Source organism: Pantherophis guttatus, chromosome 1 (genome assembly GCF_059756535.1).
Source record: "Pantherophis guttatus breed Tessera chromosome 1, ASM5975653v1, whole genome shotgun sequence".
Classification (NCBI taxonomy): domain Eukaryota; kingdom Metazoa; phylum Chordata; class Lepidosauria; order Squamata; family Colubridae; genus Pantherophis; species Pantherophis guttatus.
In genome coordinates this window covers 234,418,712-234,438,610 of record NC_142063.1, presented here as the reverse complement: position 1 = coordinate 234,438,610, position 19,899 = coordinate 234,418,712, and the positions used below count along the sequence as shown (strand labels likewise).

Below are 19,899 nucleotides of genomic sequence, written 5' to 3'. Positions count from 1 at the left end.
CAGCTGTCCCAGAACTACATGCTGTTGTCGGTTCTGCTCATCAATAAAGAAGAGTCCTTCTTTCCAGTCAGCCTCCATTTTATTTCCTGTACTTTCTCCCAGCTTGGAACCAGACCGGATTTTTCTTCTTACGTGAGTAATGAAAGAACCCTCTCAAAATATATTTGACCCATTAATTTGTAATTTCAGAATGGAGTAAACCAAAAAGGATATCTTTATTTTTGCTGCAAAGGATCAATGGCTAAAATGAAGTCTTTTACGCTGAGCTTCAGTCTTTGCTGTTAGCAAAATGTGGCAGGAGCAGGGCAGCAGACAGTACATGATGATGTATAGATGAATAACATTTAAAGATGTGCATATACATTTGAACAAAAGTTGAATGTATCCTTATATGATCGACAGTAGAATTATCAAGCAAAGATTAATTTTTCAATATTGGAAATACAAGGTGAGCCCAGTATACGTTGCCCTCAACTGACGACCACAACTGAGCCCAAAATTTATGTTGCCAAGCGAGACATTTGTTGAGTGAGTTTTGCCCCATTTAATGAGTTTTCTTGCCACAATTGTTTAGTGAATAACACAATACTGCAGTTAACATAGTTGTTAAATGAATCTGACTTCCTGATTGACTTTGCTTGTCAGAAGATTGCAAAAGGTGATTACATGACCCTGGGACATTGCAACCGACATAAATATGAGTCAGTTGCTAAGTGTCTGAATTTTGATCACATGACCTGGGAATGCTGCAATGGTCCTGGGGAAAACGGTCATAAATCACTTTTTTCAGTGCTGTTGTAATTTCGGTCACTAAATGAACTATTGTAAGTTGAGGACTACCTATATGTCATTCCTGGATCAATTATATGCACAATATCCACTGCTGTCTTTGAAGGGACTGCCTAGAAGTATAGTAGAAAGACTGATGAATATTACTCTGCATGATCACAGCCTGATATGTTAAAATTGGCCTGACTGATTTCTTTTATGTGTAGTGTATGCTTTTATTTTCTTTTTTCTGTATGTTAAAGTATAAAAATAAAAATAATTGATATCTTGGCATACTGACATTTACTTCCAGTAGAATGCATTCAATTGTCCTATTAATCTCACTGCTAAAGGAAGGAAACAATACTGTACTTTGCAGCACTTCAGATTTGAAGGCAAAATAGAAGTTCTGGAAGATGTCAGTGTCTCTATAGCATTTGCCTGCAAGTCTTTAAATTCAACATAGTAAATCTCTTCCAGGGTCATGTTTCACCTGTGGAGGACAGCCACATGATCGTGGGAAAAGCTGCATGTGCTCTAAGGAACTGCAGGCAGGCGCTAAGTTCATGACCTCACACACTCCTCAAACACTATTTTCCCTTCCTATCAGAAACACTGCCCAGCTCATATTGGATAGAACTACATATTTATGCATGTTTATGCAAGGGAAATACCCATGCAATCCAATGTGCTGTCTCTGAAATGTCATCATGTGGAACTAATACTGTACAGAGATTAATAAAGATGACATCATTAAAAAATTTTCCACAGCACTGAAGAAAATTAGGCCTCATTGAATTTAAAAGTTACTAATTTGGTTTAAAGTCCTACGCCCATGTTTGAGTTGAAGTGGATTTAGGAGCTTGCAGGATTGCAACATTAAGTTTAATAAATTAAAAATCAGACCACTTAAAGGGTAATTTGTAGAGTATACAGGTAGTCCTCAATTTACAACATTCATTTGGTCAAAGTTCAAAGTTACAATGGCAGTGGAAAAAAAGTGATTTCACACTTAAGACTGTGGTATCCCCGTGGCCATGTGATCAAAACCCGGATACTTGGCAACTGGCATGTATTTTTGATGGTTGGTTTCCCAGGATCATATGATCTCCTTTTGCAACCTTCTGACAAGCAAGGTCAACGGGAAAGCCAGATTCGCTGAACAGCCATGTTATTAATTTAACAACTGCAGCGATTCACTTAACAACTGTAGCAAGAAATTTCATAAAATGAGACAAAACTATTTTCACAATGAATTAACATTCTACCTCAAAATCTGTTGCAAATCTTTTATAAAATATGCTATGATAGAAGAAATGTATTTTCTAAATTCATCTTTAAACGCATGTCTGCTATTCTTTCATGCATATGAATTTTCTAATGCTGAGATTTTACATCTATTGCTAAGTATTTTCTTGCTTAGCAACAAAACCTTTGGGCTCAATTGTGATCATAAGTCAAGGACTACCTGTATTTATATTGGGTGTAAAACATGGAAATTTGTGTTTCTTCTTTTCACATGTTACTACTATAACTCTAAAAACCACAAGGCTGAGTGTTCTGAGGTTTGCATAATAAAAATAATAAAAAATAAAAAATACATTTAAAAAATCACTGTTCTAAAAAAAAACAAAACTATTGAATCCCAATATAGAACCTCTCAACCAATCTTTTCTACCATCTCACTCTTACTTAATCTAGCCGCTCCTGTAGTTTTATATGTTTTCATTTTATGAATTAATATATTAGGTAAAGGTGCAAGGTTCTCCTTGCACATATGTGCTAGTCGTTCCCGACTCTAGGGGGCGGTGCTCATCTCCGTTTCAAAGCCGAAGAGCCAGCGCTGTCCGAAGACGTCTCCGCGGTCATGTGGCCGGCATGACCAAACGCCAAAGGTGCACGGAATGCTGTTACCTTCTCACCAAAGGTGGTCCCTATTTTTCTATTTGCATTTTTTATGTGTTTTTGAACTGCTAGATTAGCAGAAGCTGGGACAAGTAACAGGAGCTCACCCCGTTACATGGCACTAGGGATTCGAACCACTGAACTGCCGACCTTTCGATCAACAAGCTCAGCATCTTAGCCACTGCATCCCTTAATTAATATATTAGTATTGTTTAATTCTTGGCATAACTAAATTATTGATTTCAGAAGGATAAGGGAGGAAAGATCATGCAGAAGACATAAAACCCATACATACCAGTACTATAAAAATAATTTTAATTTCACAATAACTTACATATAAATTACTTAAAATATTATGATTGCATTTTGATATTAATATTTAAATAAAGGAATATAAACAGGGTCATTTGGAAACAGTGCAGTTAATTATCCATTTCTGCTCCAGACTCATGGTCTGTGCCATCGCTATCTTCCTCGTTCTCTGATTCGTCATAAAAGAAAATTGTGGCTTGGACAGGAAAGTTCCTCAGAAGTGCTTCAGCTTCATGATACATGTAGTCAAAACACTTGGATTTGGGCCAGAATAGCCTAAAACAAATAGAAAAGTTTGTAATTTAATATGTAAGGAATAATTAAAATCACTTCATCTCATTCTACTTAACCTACCGTTAGCTTAAAGTATCTTAAAATAAATAATCATTTCTTTAATATTAGTATTTGACAACAAAATGGAATATTTCTAATTGTACACAATTCTAATTTATACACAATTAGAGATACCCCTTTCTTTTTAGGCCAAGTACTTGCTGCTGAATTAATTAATGCATAAATTTGTTCAAAGATTGCCTTTATGCTCTCAGGGGAGCTAAATGCTGTTTAATTTGTAAAAGCATGAAAGTCAAATTTGCATTAACATTCTACCTCAAAATCCGTCATAAATCTTTCATAAAATATACTGTGATAAGATAGGAAAAATTTATTTTCTAAATTTATCTTTAAACACATATCTGCTAATATTCTGTACAGATGAATTTTTGATCTATACCTTTCCAACAAATGGTAAAGTCAATATCTAGGCAGAATAAGTAACACTGGACACTCAAAAGCACCTTCTGAGATTTAAACTATTCATTTTTAACTGCCACTTTATTGAACATATTTAAGAACATTCAACAGGACTATTCTAACATTTCTCAAGAGGAGCTTAAGACCAGAAAGTGCTTTTTAAAACTGGAAGGATTTTAAAAGAACCGTAAGTGCACATAGGCAAGAAGACATGATAAGTTCATTTAAGGTCACACTACATTTAATTACAGCAAGTATGACCTCTTCAACACACATCTGCAGAAGTAGTACAAATAACCAGGAATGCTTATGGGAAAAAATCACAGATTGAAAGGGAATCTTTAATTTTTCCAATCAATATCCCAATTTCTATTCTTACAATAAAAGGCAATGATTTAAGACACTGAAATTTTCCTTGATTACACCAATCATAAATGTTTAATGAGAAGTTCAGATTTTATTAAAGACTTACGTCATTTCACATTTATAATCACCCTGCATAATCAAATAATCAAATACTGAAAAAAATGGTAACCAGTCAAATGCAACTTCACAATTCAAACACATTGTGTCTTATTCATAAATTAAATGGGATTCAAAGACATCTGGTATGGACTTTATAGCTGCAGTTTTTAATAATTTGGGGCACTTAATAATTCCATAGAAGTTATTATTTATATCCAATGAAGAAAGTTTAGCACTGCACAAAAATTCAGTTTTGTTGATTACTACAAGTGACATATAGGATAATATTCCATTATCTGTGAGGGGAAAAAACAAATGTTTGAGTAAATATACCATGGCAGGTTTCTAATTCATCCTATGCTGTTCTCACAGAGGGTGACTAAGTCTGTAAAGGAGGAGAGAAACCATACAGAAATGATATGAGTGGCATTGGATCTTGAGGTCCTCAGCCTGCATCTGGTAAGGATCCACAGTGTAACCAATATGCAGATGTAGCTATCACAAAAATATTGACTGCATTTGGACACATCTGCTGCAGGGATCCATGCCAACTTCCTTATCAACTGCTTTGAAAATCACGTCCCATGATTTGGGAAGTACAGTGATCAGTTCCAAAGAAAGCTTTGCCTTGGATCAGCCAGCAAAATTCAACCAAATAACATCCCTAGGGGATCTTATTCTTGACTGTGGTACATAAACATGAGAAGGGCAGAATATATCTCTCATATAAATAAAAAAATAAAAAAATTGATATAGATGCTACAACATGGCCAGAGGAAGAGCAGGAAAACAATAAAGTTGTAAACCTTCCAGAGTCATGATGAATACAGAGGTGGTATTCAGAAGGTTCTGACCAGTTCTGGAGAACCGGTAGCAGAAATTTTGAGTAGTTTGGAGAACCGGTAAATACAATCTATGACTGGCCCTGCCCCCATCTATTCCCAAGTCCCAGCTGATCGGGAGGAAATGGGGATTTTGTAGTAACCTTCCCCTGGAGTGGGGAGGGGATGGAAATTTTACAATATCCTTCGCATGCCATGCCCAAGCCACGCCCAAGCCATGCCATGCCCACCAAGCCACACCTACAGAACTGGTAGTAATTTTTTTTGAATCCCACCACTTGATGAATGGCATATACATTTAATAAATAAATAAAATAGTACAGTATGGGTGACCATGTTAGAGTCACTCTTAAGGTCTTTCCCCATTATTGAGTTGAAATGCTTAACATTCAACAATTCTGAGTTCACAAAAATTGCTTGCAAACCCTACATGCTCGGTTGCTTCACTTGCCACTCATTCATGTCCTGTCATTTTTCCTCCAAGGTCACGGTGATAAAACTTAACAGATTTTATGCCACTTCAGGCAGAAGCCTTTGTAGGAGCCAACATTTCCACTGGAATAGTGAAAGCCGTATGACACTGTCACATCGCCAGCTCTCCCTTTCGGATGTGCACAAAAAAAGGCAGAGTCTGTGGCATGATGGAGTGACACTGAAAACAAGACAGTCCCTGGAGGGAGCGAGACTAAATGCTATCTTAATACAAGCCAAGCTATGGAAGAGGTTTGGCTGTCTAACTTAGAGGCTGGGGTGAAGATGAAGGAACGTGGCAAGGAACATCCAAGGAACATGGCAGAAAAAGATATCACGAGGGCAGTTTTGGTAGAACAACAACCTATGACATTTAAGTGTACAGAAAACAACAACTCTCCCAATCAATATTCAAAATCCCAACAGCAGGTTAACATTTTCTGGCACTTGAGACAAAGCCTTCAAGTCTGTTCTGAAATAAGAAGAGTGTGTGGGATAGCAAGAACGGAGGCACATAAATTTAATAATTGATTAATACTAAAGTAAAAACATTGTTTCAAAAATAAATGTATTTGAATTGGCTCTTCTTTTCACGGGCAATAAATGTATAAAAATAACAAGAAAATAGTATTTTGCTGTCTTCTAATTAGTTCAAAAGATACTCTGCTAATTGACATTGTCAGCTCCAGATCATATGATATACTTTCATCTATTGTAACTGCTATTGCACATGATAAAAAGAATAAAGACAGAAGAGAACATCACTAAAACCACAAAATTAAAACAACATATTCTGTAAATATGGAAGACACTGAGAGAAAATCTTCTTAAGGCTACGCAATACAGATGGTCCTTGACTAATGACCGCAACTGAGCCCAAAATTTATTTGTTAAGCAAGATGTTAAGTGAATTTTGCCCTCTTTTATGACTTTTGTTGCCACAATTGCTAAGTGAATCATTATAGTTGTTAAATTAGTAACATGGCTGTTAAGCAAGTCTGACTTCCACATTGACTTTGCTTGTCAGAAGGTCACAAAAGGTGACCCATGACCCAGGGACACTGGAACCATCATAAGTACAAGCCAATTGCCAAGCACCCATATACTGATCACCACAGAAATGCTGCAATGGTCATAAGTGTGAAAAGTGGTCATAAATCACTTTTTTTCAGTGCAGTTGTAACTTCAAATGGTCACTCAACAAATGATTATAAGTCGAGGGCTACCTATAGTTTTTTAAAAAAAGATAAAGGTTTCTCTGACCACTTATGCCCAACTCTACGGGCGGTATTGATCTCTGTTTTCTAGCTGAGGGAGCCAGCATTGTCCAAAGACATTTCTGTGGGCATGTGGCCAGCATAACTATACATTGAGACACACGAAACGCTGTTACCTTCCCACAAAAGTACCTATTTATGTACTTGCATTTGCATGCTTTCGAACTGATAAATTGACATGATCCTAGGGCAAGAATGGGAGCTCACTCTGTGGTGCGGTGCTTAGGTCTTGACCTGCCAAACTTCTGATCAACAAGCCCAGTGTTTTAACCGCTAGACTAATAATTGGAGAAGCTGCTGAAATATTGAGAAATCATGTTGAAAAAGCTATATTAATTATTTATTGATGTTATGTTTTGTTCTATTTATATTCTGCCTTTCATACAGAAGCAGTACTTCTATTTTTCCACACACAACGCTGTAAAATAGATTGGGCTGAGAGAGATTGAGAGAAAGGGAACAAAAGAGAGAGAGAGAGAGAGAACAAGAGAGAAAGAGAAGAATGAGAGAGAATGAGAGAGAAAATGAGAGAATGAAAGCAAGACACGAGAGAGAATGAGAGAAAATGAAAGAGAATGAGAAAGTGAGAGAGAAAACAAGAGAATGAGAGACTGAGAGAAAACAAGAGAACGAAAGCAAGAGAGAAAATGAGAGAATGAGAGAAAATGAAAGAGTGAGAAAGTGAGAGAGAAAACGAGAGAAAGAGAAAAGAGAATGAGAAAGATAAAGATAAAGATAAAACAGGAGAGAGAACATGAGAGAGAGAAAATGAGAGAGAATGAGAGAGAGAGAGAGAACGAGGGAGAGACCCAAAGCCACTCAGAAAGCTACCAGTAGCTACTAGTTTAAGTCCTGATACGTTTTGTGTGATTTCAGATGTTATTCAAAATAAATCTTACATACAATCCTATCACTTTTCTTGATACCTTTCTGTATGATTAACTACTACCTGAAAATATATCCAATTGAGGGCTTTACCTATTGGATTCCCTCCCCCCTCCCCCCCCCCAATAGGTAGCTTTTTAGGGCCCAGGAGCCCAGCTGGGAAAAATGGAAAAGATTAATCCTGAGAGTCTCAGTAAAACTATGTTTTAGGAAAAAATGAAATTGTTTTGTCTTACCTCACTGGATGGGTATATTGTGCAAGTTTTACAGAGTCTTCTGTAGCCTCAGAAGGGCTGTGCAACTGGAGCAAGAAATAAAGGTCAACAAATGATTGAAAATTATGATATTTTCAGAAAGAAAAAATTTGAAATTGATTATTTAATATTCATACATTTTTTATCAAATCAAAGCCACCCATTTCAGGAAAACGACTCTGGGTGGTGTATAATAAAAGAATACATAATGTTATTATTAAATACTATGTTTGTTTCCTGCCTTTTGTTCAGGAAGTGTATTAGGCACTCCCTTTTCCATTTTTTTTTCTTCAACTGCAACCCTGTGAGGTGGGCTGGGCTGAAAGAGCATGACTGACCTAGAGTCATCCAGTGATTATCAAAGTAAATATTGGATTTCATTTTCGTCAGCACACCCGATGCACTGTAACGCAAATGCATGATTATTTTCCCCTCTCCTGATAGTGCAATCATTATAAACCTTAAAATTCGAATTAATAAATTGCTGCCTTTCATAGTGCCTAGCACAAACTGATATATTACATTGCAAAAGGCATAACCAATTTAGGAATTACATTTCAGTCACATGATGAGCCCCACATGCAAACTTAATTTAGTAATGAAAACCATCCTTTTAGTTGTTGTTGTTTTAAAAAAAAGGTCCTTCGTGGAATGCAGTGAGATCTGTATTATTGTTAATGCGCCAATATCCCTAGTCTAGAATTAGTAGCAATCGTTAACACCAATACATTTCCTTCCTTTCACCTTACTCCTAAGTGAAAAAACATTGAATTAGTCAACTAAAGAAAGACCAGTTCCTTGCAGCCTAATCTAAGCCCATGTGGAAGGGCTGTCATAATTGTGACTACAGGACACTCACCTCAACGTTTTGCACACCCTGTCTTTCGGCATCTTTTGGGGTGGGGATCCAAGGTCTCCAGAATCCTTCGGACCTACAAATATATTAGACACCCTGCGTTAGCCGCGATGTGGCAATAGGACGCAGTAAAGGGAGGGGGAGAACATCGGAAGCTCCCGGGACCATGGATGGGGCTGGCTCCATTTTTCCCGCGCGATCAAGAAGCAACTGGAAAACATGGGGATCACCTCCCACCCACCCTCCTCCCCAAGGTTTGCTCTTAAGCGCAGGTTGCCCATAATGGGCTCTCGTGGTGATTGAGGTCGGCTACCCTGAAGTGTCTTTGGAGCAGGAGATCCGGGAGTTTGCGGTTCCAAGCGGCGGAGAATTGTGGAGGCAGAGCGGCGAAGTCTCCATGCTCTGACTGTGGCCGCTCTCAGACCCAGCCAACCCACCGGTAAAACGCGGGCAGCCTCTCGTTTCCTCTCCTCCCCCGCGCTGGGCTGTGTGGATCGGCTGCCGCCCGAGGGGTTTTTATAACGATAGCCGAGCAGCCTCCCAGTTCCAGCCACCTTATCTCATTTGCCGGAGAGGTAAACAAAAAGGCTGCGCGTGAAAGCCGCAGCGGGGTAAACAAGGAGCGTGGACGCGTGCAAGCTCCAAATGGCCCAGGGAGAGATTTGGCAAGTGAGTGTTAATCACACTTGAGCAGACACATGGCTGTTGTCCTGAAGAGGGGATGCTCACGCTTGGGCTCTCGTCCGCAGGGTCCTGGGTGAGAAAGCCAGAGAATACTCGAGAGTTTGCGATGGCAAAAACGGCGCTTCCACCCTTTCTGTTCCACACGCTGTTGCAATATTGCTATCCGTTCATTTATGGATATATTTTGCTCTTCCAGTTGTGGAAATCCAAATAGTCTGAGCAATCACACAATAGAATTAAGCAACGGAAATGGTACTTAATAATGTAAATTGCGCCAGCAAGAAGAGAAAGGAGGCCAGGGGTGAAATCCAGCAGGTTCTGACAGGTTCTGGAGAACCGGTAGCGGAAATTTAGTTCAGAGAACCGGCAAATACCACCTCTGGCTGGCCCCAGAATGGGGCGGGAATGGAGATTTTGCATTATCCTTCCCCAGGAGTGGGGAGGGAATGGGGATTTTGCAGTATCCTTCCCCTGGAGTGGGGTGGGAATGGAGATTTTGCAGTATCCTGCCACGCCCACCAAGCCACACCTCGCCCACCAAGCCATGCCTACAGAACCAGTAGTAAAAAAAATTTGGATTTCACCACTGAAAGGGGCAAGACAGAACAGCTAAAAATGAAAGCTATGCTAGCATCCAAAAACAGCAATAAGTAACATAAATTACTTATATAACTTATATTATGATATCATTATGTAATATATTATTAAGCATTATAAATAAGTAGTCCCTGCCAGATATTTGGTGAAGTTGCTAAGGTACTGGCCTAGAAACCAGAAGACTATGAGTTCTACTTCTGCCTTGGCATAAAAACCAGCTGGGTGACTTTAAACCAGTCATTTTTTCTCTGCCCACCCTACTGTACAGGGTTGTTACTGAGAAAAATAGGAGGAGGAAGAAATTTTTTGTTTGTTTTTCTGCCTTGAGTTACCTATAAAGTAATAAAGGTGAGATAAAAATCTAATAAATAAAATATTTTGGACAACTACTCCTCTAATCTCTTGCCATTGACCATGCCAGCTAGAAAAGACAGGTCAAAGTTTTTAAAGATCTATAGGGCAATTCACTTGTCTGGCATTTGGTATAGTCCACAGAAAAAGGTTTGTCTTAGACCTTTGTAAGAATAAGTAATATTTGACATTAGGAATCTGATTTTTGAAACTTCCTAGACCCAGGGCACTTACTTTTTTTTAAAATTGATATCACCATGAATAATTTTTAAGAATAATGTGTACCTGCAGCCAATAAAAATACAGTAATATAGAATCTTTTACTTGGAGGTGGCTCGATCAACAAATTTGCAACTTCTTTGAAACAATGGAAATTTCTAGAATGTCTTTAAGCAGCATCATAGAGAGACCATTCCATTTCATATATTGGAATTCCATTTTGTAATTCTTTTGATAAGAGCTCAGTAAAAAAAAAAATACCTTACTTATTAGATTCTGAAATGTTTCTAATGAACAAACATGACTTTTTCTCTCTTGTAGTAATTTAATTTTTGTGTAACTAGAACTTGTGCATTCTGTAAGGTCATTCCTATTGAAGAAAATTTGCAGTCCACCTATCAAATTTGATAAAAAGTACATTAAGTCATAGAATCCACATGGAACTGGTTTTAAAATTACTTTTGAAACTTCAAATCTGTCTTTTCAGAGAACAGTATAATAAAATTATTCATGTCAGACTAAGACTGGAGATTCCTGAAAAAAGTGTTTTGATTTTACAGAAATAATCCTGCAAAAGGAGGAGAATCTTGAAAGAGAACAGAGTGAATACTACTTTTGTCTGATGTAAATTAATTAAGATAAAAGATTTAGATAATTACATTTTATTAATTATTCTTCAGCAGGGGTCCCTGATCCCCAATCTTTGGACCTGTACTGGTCCACAGCCTGTTGGGAACTGGGCCACGCAAGCAGCAAAGTGCGCAAAGTTTCATTTGCATATGTGCAGGATTAGGTTGTGTGCGCGAAAACATCCCCTCTGCCCCCATCGCCCGCACCATCCATGCAGCCAGAAAGGTTGGGGACCGCTGTACTACAATACTGCAAGTATTAGTAGGTAATACTGCAGGTCCTAGATACTGATTCAGCATATACACTGAACTATCTGGCTAATATAGCAAGAACAAATAACTCTGATACGGAATGGGACAACTCACCATAGACAACTCACCTTGGCCAACTCGCTGCAGTACAATTGGCTATGGCAAATCGTTATAGAACCCAGTCTGCTAATACTTAATCCTGGTTCCCTGAATTACTTTAATTAGTGGTTTTATATAGATTTAAAAAACGATGCATAAATGCCAAGGAGCAAAGCTAAATATTACAATGTTTGTTTCTTTGTTTAAATTTACATGCTATCCATCTCACTCTTTGAAGTGACTTTGGGTTTATGAATCACCAAAGCTTTGTCCTGCCAACCCAGAAAAGTGCCCCACATAGATACCATCTGTGATTGAAAGTAGGAATGTGGAAAACATTCCATGCACAAACAGTTCCATGCATGGAGTAGCTGGTTTCAGATGGTCTGTTTCCAAACCCAAACACACCTGTTTTGGGTACTTTGGTTCATGCATGAATCAAAACAGATTTATTTTGCTCTGGAATTAAAAGAATTGTTTGGTTATGGGAAAAGTAGTTGGCAAGAGCTAAGGAAAAGCTAAAGATGTTGATGGCTGAGGAAAGCAAGGAAAGCAAGGAAAAGAAAGTTCTAGGAAGATATGGAGAAGCTGGATCATCAGCATTGGTGGCAGCAAGGGAGTGGGGGGGGGGAAAGGTGCTAGGAAAATCAGGGCAGGTAATAGAATAAAGAAAGGTGATAGAAAGTATCAGGAGGATTGGAGGACAGGCACACCAGCTAGGTGTGCTGTTCTAAGAACAGGGAGAGGTATATAGGGCATAGCACACACCAATATTACACTATTTGCCCAGTAAGATTTTGTTTTTATGAAACTTGGAAGACCCAAAGCTTTCCAACTTTGGGTTCTACTGAAACAGAGCTGATTCCCCCAAAATCAGCAAAACTTTCATTATGTGATGGGTTTATGGGATTCACACCAACATTTCCCCTTTTGTGCAAACCCCTAAGAATCCTAACTAACATGGCTTCCTGCCCCTCTTCCACACAGACCATTGTTCAATCTGACCAAGACTGTTTCTGTATCGGATTTATCATGCATGGCTCCTGGAACATATTTGTTGAATTAAAACACATGGCTGTAGTCAAGAGTTTACATATCTACAGAGGAATAATTGCAAAGGAATAAATAATTGCACAGGAATGACTAGAAATATGCTATGGTTTAGGAAGGTTTTTCATGCTGGTTTTTGATGTGAAGTGCAGATTTACTTTGAAGATCTTATGAGTTAAGGACACCTTAAAACCAGGGGTAGGCTTAAAATTTTTTAGCAAGGGGTTCTCTGGCCGGTTGTTGGGTTGGCGTGGCCAAGGTGGGCGTGGCCTAGTCACCTCCTGCACCACAGCTGGGGGGGTGATTTTGCCCTCCTCGGGCTCCGGAGGCTTTTCTTGAGTCTCCGGGAGGGCGAAAACGGCTTTTCCAGGCTCTGGAGGCCATCTGAAGGCCGGAAATGGGCCCATTTCTGGCTTTCCCAAACTTCTGGTAGGCCTATTTTTCACCCTCCCCGAGCCTCTGCACGCGCCATGCAATTACCTGTATCCAGAACTGGCCTCATGGGGACTCCTGGGAGGGGAGGGGCAGGGTGGGCGGGGCCAGCCAGGAGTGGGATTTGGTAATTCTCCAAACAGCACAGAATCTTAGCTAGAGGTTCTCCCGAATCCCTGTGCACCCCCAGAAGCCCACCCTGCTTAAAACAACATAATACTCTATGCAAGGAGGAGGGTCCACATGAATAAAGTACTAAGGATCTTTAAATCTATTTACCTATTTACAAGTAGGTAAATATTTTGTACAAAAAATGTTCAAAAACCACCATTTTAATAGGAATACTCCATTAAAAAGTAATGATATTGGAATGATAGTCATCACTGTAGTTGGTATCGAGGAGTGACCAAATGAAGGAATTGCATGTGAAAGTAAGACTACAGGTGGTCCTTGACTTACCACCACAACTGAGCCTAACATTTCTGTTGTTAAGTGTTAAGTTCTCCATGATGTCTAGTTAAATTATATAAAGTTGAAATAAAAATATATTATTAAAAGGTTTTTTCACAATAATCTATTGGAATTTACTTTCATTCAAATGTATCCATGCTTCTAATTAATTAGAGAAAAATTAGAGAAAAATGAATAATATTAGTAAATTTAAAATAATAGAACAAATTAATGCTTACTAGACATTTTAATGTGGTAATTTGTGTATGACAGTGCTGTACAAATATTGATTGCACTATTATAAAACTACAATATTTTTTTTAAAATAACAAATTTGTCACATAATACAGATAGTCCTCCATTTAAAACTACAATTAAGCCTACAATTTCTGTTTTTAAGTGAGACGTTTGTGTGATTTTGCCCCGTTTTACGACCTTCCTTGCCACAGTTATTAAGTGAATCACTGAAGTTGTTAAGTTAGTAACATGGTGGTTAAGTGAATCTAGCTTCCCTATTGACTTTGAATATCAAAACGTCACAGAAGGTGATCACGTAACCCTAGGATACTGCAACGGTATGAGTCAGTTGCCAACCACACGATTTTTTTTTTTTGATTTTTTTTTTGGCAAAAAGTTTTTTTTTTTACTAACCATACGAATTTTGATCATGTGACCATGAGGATGCTGTAATGGTCATAAGTGAAAAATGGTCATTCACTTTTTTCAATCCCATTGTAACTTTGAATGGTCACTAAATTAAATGTTGTATGTCTAGGACTGCCTGTATACAATGAAAAGTTGTGTATCTTTGCATAATCTTAAGTAAAGAGCACCCTCCCCATTTTTACATAGGAATCATCATTATGACTTGTTGGAGCAATGAATCTTGTTAGTATGTCCACCGGCTAAGCTTTCACCAGCAGAAGCTTCATGGTAATAAATATCAGTGACATTCTGTAAATAGTTAAGCCTGGAAGACTTGGTTGTTCTCCCAGGCCTTGGGCTGAGATGGATGGGACCCCTTACTGAGGGGGTGTTTGTTGTTTTTGTCTGTATACAATGACCAGATCCCATCTTGCTTTGGTTTGTATTAGTTTTTTTTAATGGCATTACATTGTGAGCTGCCCAGTGTTAGTCAGAACTGGGCAATGCCTAAATTGATTTAAATAAATAAAAGTACTGTAAATGAAAGACAAAATCTCCTTGTTCACACCCATGCAGCAGTATGAAGGTGATTTGCCATTGGGTTTTTTTTTTTTTTTTTTTGGGTGTGTGTGTGTGTGTGTTTTTTGACTTCCCAATTGAGCCTACAACCCTGGTAATTTCCCATTCAAAGCAGTAATCAGTTCCAGTTTTTCTTAATGTCTTTGCCCAAAGTGATGCTGAAACTTTTGTTTGTACTATTTGTACTATTTGTACTATTGTACAAATGTCCATATCGTGTAAGCACACTGCCCTAATGAGACGCTTATTGATGAAAGCTAGGCTAGTGATTTTCAAGCATAGTAAATGAGAGGGTCTGTGTAAATGCCATTTCTTAAAAGACATGGTTCTTGATTTCTTCCTTTTATAATATAGATTATTTATTTGGTGTGATGCAAGAAACCTTTTCAGAGCGATTCCTGATCCCAACTGGTGTTAGGCAGAGCTGTGTATTCTCTTCCCTGCTGTTCAGTGTCATGGCTGGTGTTAGGAGGAGGAAGGGAAAGGCAGGCAAAGGGGCACAGGATGAGACCCACTTACTTAGCTGACTTCATGTTCACCAGTGGCAGTGCCATAGTTGCAGACAGTGACCCAGGAGCCACAGACATCTTGTACGATACCATGAATACTGCCCACGCATATATCCTATGACACAGTAAAAGTTAATGCCAACCCAACAACAGTTTTACAGACTGCTGTCTTCCTCAAGATAATCTAGTCTAGATAGAGTAGGTTCACCAGTTTAAATATCTCAAATCACAGGTAGAAAAAAAACATCATCAAAAGCAGAAATATAATCCAGAATTTGCCAGCACTGCTATCTTGGATAGTTAAACTAGTGCACGGGGAGAAAACAAAATGTTTTTGTGAAAAGAAAGGTTTAAATCTTCTGCTCTGCCACTCTTGCTATATGACTTGAGATGTGGACACTGTTAAAAGCAAACCTAATAAAACTTTGATGCTTTTTAAAAACATAGGACCTATCTGGAGAATATCCCTGCATATCCATCTCAATGATACCATCAGATTGAGATGCAATCTCCATCTACAGTTCAGGATCAAATACAAAAGTGCAAACTAAGAAGATTTGGACATGAATGCAGAACTGATAGAACATCAGCTTTCTTACGGACTGATATGGAGAAAATGACATGCACAGTGGGAAATCCAGTGAATAGCAGCAAAGAAAATATGGGTGAAGAAGCTGAAGATGATCTTAAAAACCTACGGCTCAATTTGAATGATGTGATACAAGCAGCCTTCAAGTGAAAAAATATATATATAAAAGTTTTATAAATCCAGAGTCCAACAACAAAAACGCTAATACAGTCTTTGGTTCAGAGGTGGGTTTCAGCAGGTTCTGACCAGTTCTGGAGAACTGATAGCGGAAATTTTGTGTAGTTCGGAGAACCGGTAGTAAAAATTCTGACTGGCCCCGCCCCCATCTATTCTCTGCCTCCCAAGTCCCAGCTGATTGGGAGGAAATGGGGATTTTGTAGTGGGATGGGAATGGAGATTTTACAGTATCCTTCCCCTGCCACGCCCTCCAAGTCATGCCATGCCCACCAAGCCACACCCACAGAATCGGTAGTAAAAAATTTTGAAACCCACCACTGCCTTGGTTGTATAAACAGAAGCATAGAATTAAAATCACGTGAAGTATTAGTACCACTTTATAAAACTTTAGTAAGACCACACCTGGAATACTGCATCCACTTTTGATCACCACATTACAAAAAATATATTGAGACTTTGGAAAAAGTAGAGAGAAGACCAACTAAAATGATTAAAGGCCTGGAGACTAAAACAGGAAGAATGGTTGGAGGATTTGGGTTTGGCTAGTCTAGGGGGGGAAAAAAGGACTAGGAGGTCACATGATAGCTGTATTCCAGTATTTGAGGGGCTGCCACAAAGAAGAGGCGGTCAACCTATTTTCCAAAGCACCAGAGGGCAGGACAAGAAACAGTGAATGGAAACTAATCAAGGAGACAAGCAACCTGGAATTAAGGAGAAGCTTCCCAACAGTGAAGTTGAACTTGCCTTCAGAAGTTGTGAGTGCTTCATCACTGGAGGCTTTTAAGAAGAAACTGGATAGCCACTTGTCTGAAATGGTCTCCTGCTTGAGCAGGGGGTTGGACTAGAAGGCCTTTAAGGTCCCTTCCAGCTCTACTCTACAGTATTCTTATTCTCAACACCCACAGCAACTTTCTGGTTCCAAGGTCAGCCCCGTCCAGATGATAGTAGACTGCAGTCTGAATCTAATTTCTTTGCTGCTTAGAGGGGACAAAGGAAGAGGAGGGGTTAGACTATCACTCTATGCATAATAGCAGCCTCATGTGCTTGCTTTGTCAAAAGCAAAGCAGCTATCCAAGTTACAGTTTCCAAGGCAAAAGGTACCTTAACTTCCATTCCTGATGATTTCCTACCTCCCAATCAGTGGTGGTATTCAGCCGGTTCTATCCAGTTCAGGCGAACCGGTAGCGGCAGCTGCGGGAGGCTCCGCCCATCAGCCCAGATGTCATCACGTCCCATTTTTGAAGCTCTGTGTATGCGCAGAAGGCTCTGCGCATTCTTGCCCGCTCACATTTGCAAACCGGTAGCTAAGATAAGTGAATACCACCCCTTCTCCCAATAAATGTCCTTTGTTATCATTATCAGTATTTGCAAGACCAAACTGGTAAATCAGGGAGACACAAACTATATGGATTGAAAAACCATCAGAGAAGAAAGAATATTTTTTCCTATGATATTCACCAATTGAAGCTTGCCTTATGTTTTTTTTAAAAAGATGGCAGTTGATGCAAAATATGAAGAACCATAGTTTGTAAAGTTACTATCCGTTAGCAAAAGGGCCAAAATGAAAGCTATAGGGCAGGCCTATGAGTCTTGTCTGCATATTGCATACTAAATGTGTGTGAGCATCTAAGGTTAGACTGGCTAAAAATTCTAAGCTCCCTGTTGTAACATTCTCTAATAGAATGTTTTCCTCCCCACCCCACATTTCACCAAAGGGGAGATACAACATGATAACTTTGCTATTTATAGGTAGTAGGCGATAACCATGGGTTTTTGACCCTCCTGGATCCAAAGAGGTGTTATCTTTGGCTCTCACGGAGTAGCACTCCACCAGAATGAAACGATGAGCAGTTTGGTGGGCCTGCTGGACTCACAAGTCCTGCTTGAGGAGCAGGTGGCAGCTGTGGTTAAAGGGACACTTTGCTCAAATTCATCTTGTGAGCTAAACTGACACGTAGCTGGACCGGGGGGACAGTCACTCGTGCCTTGGTCATTTTCTCGGTCTAAAATGCAGCAGTGCACATAGTTTCCAGTTTCTTTCTAGGTATAATCAAACTAGGTAGAATGTATGTATGTACCCTATTTCCCCCAGAATAAGGCATCCCCTGATAATAAGCCCAATCGGGCTTTTGAGCGCATGGCAATAAGGCCAAGTGATTATTTCAGGGCTCAAAAAAAAAATAAAACAGGGTCTTATTTTCGGGAAAACATGGTATCTATCATCTATCTATCTATCTATCTACCTATCTTATCTTATCTTATCTTATCTTATCTTATCTTATCTTATCTTATCTTATCTTATCTTATCTTATATGCCTCCCATCTCACCTAAAGGTTATTATCTTTAAAGCCTCGCATCACAAAAAGCTAAGCTCTCTTAGCTCTGAGAGCTAAGCCTCTCTTTGTATCTGCTCAATCTATCAGGCCAGATAGGAAGGGCCTGATAGATTGGAAGGGCCTGAAATGTTGCCATCTAGCAGGACATAGGACATCTGTTCTATGAAATACCCCCCCCCCCCGATACTCAGCAAGCTCTCAGTCTGACATGGGCAGCAATACAAATAGATTAAATAAGTAAATATCAGGGATTATTCCTGTAAGGGGCTGGGAGTTGGATTTGGAATGTTAGTTTTTACTGTTTCTTTTATCTACTTATTGTTGGTGTGAACTGCCCAGAGTTATGTCACATATGGTAGGTAGATAGCTAAGTGTTCTGCCCCAGCTTTGGACCACAAAGAATGCAGCACACACAAAGTCCGTACAAACCTTAGTTTACTAATTAAGGACTACTAATGATCTTTCTTAGTAGTTGTTCAAACACAAGTACATTTTAAATCAGTCTTTTCTGAACAAGGGCTGTTAATTTAACTTCATTAACAGCCGACAAAATTCCAAGGAATAATAACTCAATTCTGAGGCACAGTCTTTCAGATAACCGTAAGCTTACTGTGGTTGGTAGAATGCCCAGAAGCAATTTGCAGGAAAAATGACAAGAGAGAAGCAAGAGCCAATCAGACGTTTCTGGAGTCAATACGCGAAGGAATATGAATGAAGTTGTTTTCTGCAAATTGCCTCAGTCGTCGTCATTCCTTAAATAGGCTAGGGGAGTGGCCAATTAGCCCCAAGCCTTACTCTCGAGGAGACCGCCTCCTGAGGAGCCATTCCTGCCTTTTGGCAGCTCTGCGCCCCCATGCATTGAGAAGAGGCTCCTCCTCTTCTTTCTCTTCACTTATGGGAACTTCTGGAGGTTCTGAAGGCCCTGGCTGAATCCCCGCCTCTGGCACCAAATCTTCTCAGCCTCCTCATTGTCTGACTCGGGTGCCAGCTGCACAGGCTGCTGGCGAATCACCACACCAGCCTCCTCGCTGTCAGAATCAGCTACCAGCTGCACAGACCGCTGGCGGGCCACAACACTTAAGTCTCTTAAATAAATAAATTACATAAATCGATAGGGGAAAAAATGGCTAATGGAGAAAAGTTTCTCCTTGCTTTGCCAACCCTAGCTTTATCTATCTTACTCTGAATTATCAATTTTAGTGGTATTACAGGTAGTCCTCTACTTACAACAGTTCGTTTAGTGACCATTCAAAGTTACAACGGCGCTGAAGAATGTGACTTATGACTGTTTTTCACAGTTACAACCTTTGCAGCATCCCCACGATCACGTGATCAAAATTCAGATGCTTGCCAACTGATTCATATTTATGACCGTTCCTGGTCATGCGATCCCCTTTTGCGACCTTCTGATAAAGTCAAAGGGAAAGCCAGATTCACTTAACAACCGGGTTACTAATTTACCAGCTGCAGTGATTCACTTAACAACTATGGTAAGGGGACAAAACTCACTTA

The 19,899-nt window shown here is 39.3% G+C and overlaps 1 protein-coding gene across 1 annotated transcript; it reads right to left on the bottom strand.

Moving 5' to 3' along the window:
- Positions 1–196: 196 nt before the first annotated feature.
- Positions 197–9,388, bottom strand: RIPPLY2 (ripply transcriptional repressor 2). The gene is made up of 4 exons (XM_034408916.2): positions 9,102–9,388; positions 8,792–8,864; positions 7,915–7,979; positions 197–3,261 (listed from the first exon to the last, which is right to left on the bottom strand). Exons 1-4 carry the CDS (start codon positions 9,185–9,187, stop codon positions 3,096–3,098), a joined length of 390 nt encoding a protein of 129 aa, XP_034264807.2. The 5' UTR covers positions 9,188–9,388; the 3' UTR covers positions 197–3,095.
- Between the last annotated feature and the right edge of the window lie 10,511 nt (positions 9,389–19,899).